At 39.7% G+C, this 6,000-nt stretch overlaps 1 protein-coding gene across 1 annotated transcript; it reads right to left on the reverse strand.

Moving 5' to 3' along the window:
* Nucleotides 1-823: 823 nt before the first annotated feature.
* On the reverse strand, nucleotides 824-4,545 carry rnf26 (ring finger protein 26). Its single transcript, XM_083549447.1, has one exon. It carries the CDS (start codon nucleotides 3,818-3,820, stop codon nucleotides 2,507-2,509), a length of 1,314 nt encoding a protein of 437 aa, XP_083405573.1. The 5' UTR covers nucleotides 3,821-4,545; the 3' UTR covers nucleotides 824-2,506.
* Between the last annotated feature and the right edge of the window lie 1,455 nt (nucleotides 4,546-6,000).

The following is a 6,000-nucleotide window of genomic DNA, read 5'->3' on the forward strand; positions in this document are numbered from 1 at the left end:
TATACTATCCTGACATTGCTTTCTATAAAAATTAATAAAAATTAACCATTTTTCCACATCTGTCTGCTTCAGTTATAATGAGGGTCTGAAAAAAAATAAAAAATAAAAATAATAATAATAATATACCATGTATGCTATTTTATAATGTTAAAGTACTAACAAATCCAAATTCTTATTACAGTCATTGTTTCGATTTGAAAACTTAAATGTAGTCTTCAAAATCTAATGAAAGGTCCATTTTGTGTACCGGTTTTCTGGATTTTCTATATTAGTGAAATATTTTGCATTTATTACGTTTTAAAAAAGTTTTGGATTCAAACATTGAGCCCATGACAGTGGATGAGCAGTGCTAGATGCATTTAATTAAAATTTCAAATTAATTTAAAATCTGTTTAGTTTATGAAGACACTCCACACTATGAGGAACGACATGCTTTTCTGAAATGTAGTGGAGTAAATTTCCCCGTGATAAAAATACTCAGTATAAACTTTCTTTCGGCTTCTCCCATTAGGCGTCGCCACGGCGGATCATCCGCATGTTTGATTTGGCACGTTTTTATGCTGGAAGCCCTTCCTAACGCAACCCTCCCCATTTATCCGGGCTTGGGACCAGCACTAAGAGTGGCTGGGGTCGGTTTCCTGACTGGGGATTGAACCCGGGACGCAGCAGTGAGAGCGCCGCATCCTAACCACTAGACCACCAGGGACCCCTCTGATAATGTATAGATACTTGAAAAATGTACATCAGTAATGTTGGACTTGGAAATTCTATCCAATTCTGCATTCAATTCCCCAGTTGTACATAAAGTACGCAGGCGACAGCATGAACAAAATTCCTGTGTATTTAATCACTTATATTACAAACATTTATGCAACATCATAAAATCAAATGTTTCAATAGTCCAAAATGATGCATTTCAAATTAAAAAGTGATAAAAGCTTGGGAGATTTAGAAAATCAAACAAATAGAAAGTTCATAGCATCCAATTTAGTGCCTGGCTAAAATTTGTGTCCTATTGAATACCATTGTAACTGTCAGCGATGTCCCTGTGATGAAGGCATCAAAAGTTTGCTAACTTTCTTTTAAGAATAATAAAAAAAATGCAGCACTACTTAAACAAAGAATCGCTCAGCACGAGAAATATTTGGAGGCTGTAATAGTATGTGGTTCCGAATGGGCAGCCTGTAAGACTCGTTTAGGAAAAAGCTTCCTCTCCATGATATCCAGCGGTCAGTATGGCAGCGATAATTCAAAACAGCACAACTCTCTAAAAAAAAAAAAAACACACTGGGAAATATAAGCAGATGAGTATGTGATCTCCATTCTGCCTCCACTATTTATTCACTTACACAAACATAGCAGTTTTGTTTACACGGGATGGAACTTCAGCCTGTTTCTAAGAGCAACGCTTATAGCAATCGAATGATTCTGCAGCGTAACGTCTCACTTTTCTGAGCAGTTTATTACTCAGTCGTTTTCTGTGCTGGGCCTAATCCACATTACAACCATTTGCATACACCTCTAATAAAAAGATCTGTACAAATGAACCTAAAGTAAATTAAAAAAAAAGACCACAGCCTGATGTATTTGGTTACTTTGGCTAAAACACAAAACACGGTGTTAAAGCTTCAATGTTTCCCTGATTATGTCGGGTTTCAGATTTATAATTTTTTTTCTATAACTGACAAAAAGAAAAAAAAATCCTCAGAATTTGGGTCAGATTCTCTCTTTTAATTCTTTCATCAGAAATGTGTTTTTTTTAAAACACTTTCATATAAAAAAATAACAAAAAGCTCTTGGATTTCTGAATATCAAATCACAATTCAATTCACAATGCATTGATTCAAAAGAACATGAACGAACACACAAAATCAAGCCATTGCAGTAGATGGACAAAACAATAATTATATAAACACAAGAAAAAAAAATGACTTCCCGAAATATCGTTATGTCCACTCGGAGCAAATCGATAAAGCAGTTCAACAAATGGGACTTGTAGAAAATCATTTGTAATTTGAGGAGCAGGGGAATACGAGACGTTCACATTATAAGGCTGGAGTACTGAGTCACAAACATGTTGCTGAATATTAGCTCATGTTTAGTGTATACTGTACTGATAGAAATAAAGTGATTCTAACCCTCGCATTGTTCTTCCTCCAAGTAAATCTTACAATCATGTATTCAACACTCCAGTATAAAATATTAGTGTGCGTCAGTAGAAAAGCGGAATCATGAAAGGAAAACACTGCATACAAAAGGGCTGTGTCGTGGTGGCAAGCCTCAGAGTGTGTGTGTGTGTGTGTGTGTGTGTGTGTGTGTGTGTGTGTGTATATATATATATATATATATATATATATATATATATAAAAGGGAACATTCATGAGAGTTTATATACAATCAAAAGTAGCAAAAAGATTCAGCACAGTGGAATGGGCAACAGAATTTGCACAATGGGAAACCAGCCGTGCATTAACCTGAGATTCGTCGCCACGTTTAGTTCAGTTTTTCAGAGATAAACGTCCATGGTTTGGAGGATCATGTGGCGACACAGTGGGCAGTTGTGCTGGTAGATGGGTTGGCGCAGCAAGATGTTGGTACAGTCTCTGCATAAACACAAGTGGCGGCAGGGCAGAAGCACGACGGTCTTGGTGCTGTCCTGGCAGATGACGCACTTCTTTCTCTCCTCTTGCTCCTGTAGGAGTGTGAGCAGGCTGTCAGCAGGGGCGGCTTTGCAGCTGTCCTCGGATGCCATTTTTCGCAGCGGCATGTGAGAGCGGGCATTCGGGAGCGTCTGATCTGAGGATTCAGGAGCTGGAGGCGGCGCCTGGGGCTCATCTGCAGCATCGTTGTCGTCCCTTGTTTCTTCTCCTTCAAGCACGTCCGTAGGGTCGTGCTCGGTGTTGACTTCCTGGACCGTCCCGTCTCCTGTTCTGAGAGTTCCCCTTCCTGCAAATGTCATCCAAAGACCAAGCCGACTGTGCACCCAGGTTGTGGCTTGCCGCAAGTGTCTTTCCAGTAAGTACAACCTCTGTCGAGTTCTGTGAAGCCGCTGCAGAGCGGGCGCCCCGTTAACATGGTCTGCTATTCGTCGAACTACACTCTGACACAGAGCAGGGTTTAGGTAGATGGTGGCACTTATGATTATGGCTACAGTCAGCAGCAGTCCATAGGAGTTTAGCAAGAAGACACTGATTAAAGAGCTGGTGAACTCCACGGCTAGCCTGCATGGTGTCCAGAGTAGAAGTGAGGTGCCCACTAGGGTGCTGTAGAAGAAGGTAAAGACAGTCAAGACAAGCTCGAGAGCTTTATGTAAAGGGCTGGCTACGGCTTCGACCATGCCGAGCACCAGAGCGTACAGGTTCTGCGTTCCTATGAGCAGAAGATTGATGATGGTGTTGACAAAGTAAAGCAAGAGGCTAAACACAATACCGCAGCCCTCACAGATCTGCCGCAGAAAGCCTTGTCCAGAGAGCAGCCCACGGTGCAGAAGCTCTTTGGTGCGCAGCAGTACATGCGTGGACAAGTAGCCTATCATTTTGCAGCTTTCGAACAATCCACCGAGCAGCTGCATCCAGCCTCCGATCACATTGTGGGTCACGGCGGTCATGCCGTCCATCATGGTGATCAGGTAAAACAGCGAGAGATCCACACATTCCTGCAGTGAGTTAGTCAGCAGCATTGGTACACTACCGACCAGGTGAATGAGTGTCGCAAACAACCGGACCAGGGAGTTCACAAGTATGAAATTGATGTCCAAAAGCAAACTAATGAGGTCAATGCACTTCCCAAAAACACTGAAGACAAAGTGAAGCAAACCCATATTAGGATCTCCTCAATGCCAACTTCAAGTCAGGAAAAATCAGCTGCAGATCATCTTTGCTGTGAAAGTGAACGCTTCCGGGCCTTGTTTGATCTCCAATGCAGGAACATAATGTTTAGAGATTACAGTAAAACAAAGGTCAGCTCCAGAACAAGAAACTTCCAGACTTGAGATCATGGCTGTCTGTGGAAAATAATCACAGCCCCCTACTTATATGTATGTAATCATAAGTAATCCAGAGAAAGAAAGAAAAAAAAACAGGTTTTCTCCGATTAATGTTGATTAATCAGGAGCCAGGAGGGATTTTAAATAGCAAACAAGCTGAGTTCTACCGCACAGACATGCACCAAACAGCGACCGGATGTTTACGTTTAAACCGACGTGCATCGCTCATTCGTTAGCCTCCAAGCTAAACAAGTCCAGTGCGTTACATTTCCTCAATGCTACCTGGTTTCCAGTGCATTCTAAAGTCAGCAAGAAACGCCTTCCTGTCAACCCCAATCACTAAAATAACAATATATTTGTACATGGACTCGGGCTGTTTTTGATTTCACTTAAACACCAACTCCCTGCCCTCACTATCCGCCATGTTGCTTTCGGGCATATTCAACGCACCATGTCTGCGCGGATCTTGCGCAAAGTCCGGCGTAAAGATCGCGCAGAATTCTGGCGAATGTGTTTTTGCCGACACACGAACAGACTATTTAATATTTTTTTGCCAAAAAAAAAAATGCGCTAATTCTTAATTTTGGATATTTCATTATTATATTTATGTAGCTTTTTTTATTTGCAATATGTTGAAATAAAACAGAAAGAGAAGCGTACAAAAATATACAATATATTAAATATCAGCCAATTACAAATAAATAATATACAAATGATTTTATGTCAAAATAAGGAAAATTATTATTATTATTTGTTTTTATATTATAAACGAATATATAATAAACTATTATTTTTTTTAGGTTTTGTTTTAAAAAAAAACACCACTAGAGGGCGCAACATGCCCTTACAAACACTGATCTAACGCAACAAAGCAAAAACCCGTGTTTTCAAACGTTATCTCTACTCAGAATAAACATTTATCACACACACACACACACACACACACACACACACACACACACACACACACACACACACACACACACACACACACACACACACACACTTTGTTGAGACCTTGCAAAATGTTTTTCTTTCTGGGTGGACAAGAAATCCCCAAAACCCCTTGTGGATTCTGCTACATATATTCTGCTACACCCTGTCTCAAAGTCTGGCCACAGCATCTTATTAAAATCTAAGAGTTTTAATTGCAATGAAAAAGGATCTACACCCAGTTCCACCCATTACATTAACTGATCTTGGTCTTCAAGTGAATGTTTTTGAAGCTTTAAAGAGATAAAGACGATATATTGTTGAAATGAACACGTTTAGTGACTATAATTTTGTTCCCTATAGGTTTATCCATAATAAGCAATCCAGTGGCTACTGTGGCAAAGAAAAACTCCTTGAGATGGTATGAGGAAGGAACCCTAAATGAAACAAGACTCAAAATGGTGCCTTGTCTGAGTGGCACTAAATGTCCATTCATTATAGTTCATAGTCTAATTTTATGGATTTCACTATTCAATAGATATAATTCTGACAATAGGAATAAGACTGGATTGTTAAATGTGTTGTCTTTTGAATTATTTGTTTCCCAATATATCACCTTTCTAAGTACAATATTGTTTTTGTTTACATTTTTTCTACTGTTCACTTTGTCTCTTTACAACAGGTTTATTGGCGGCGCTATTTTGTGGTTTGTGTGTTGTCTTGCACTGTCTTGTGTTGTCTTTGCACTGTTTGCACCAGGTTGCACACATACACTTTATGTGGCGAGGACACAAGTCCTTGGCCCTTTGTTTTCTGTTTTTGTGATTGTTGTATGTAGCATCAGGGTTCTGGAGGAACGTTGTTTGATTTCACTGTGTACTGCGTCAGCTATATATGGTTGCAATGACAATAAAAACGTCTTGACTCTTGACTTGTTTTGCAACGCTAATCTGTTTTCATGAACACATGACTGCAAATATTCCTCTAGTAATAGTTCTTCCTGTATCTGGTTTTATTGTGACACTTGAATTTTTCTGCCGTATGTGGCTTTTCCCCTAACTGTTAGCACAAAGTTAGAGTCA

The sequence above is a fragment of the Silurus aristotelis genome, assembly GCF_946808225.1.
Source record: "Silurus aristotelis genome assembly, chromosome: 8".
Lineage (NCBI taxonomy): Eukaryota > Metazoa > Chordata > Actinopteri > Siluriformes > Siluridae > Silurus > Silurus aristotelis.

What these genes read in the sequence shown, in the direction of transcription:
- rnf26 (XM_083549447.1), bottom strand. Translation starts at nt 3,820, where the DNA reads ATGGGTTTGCTTCACTTTGTCTTCAGTGTTTTTGGGAAGTGCATTGAC.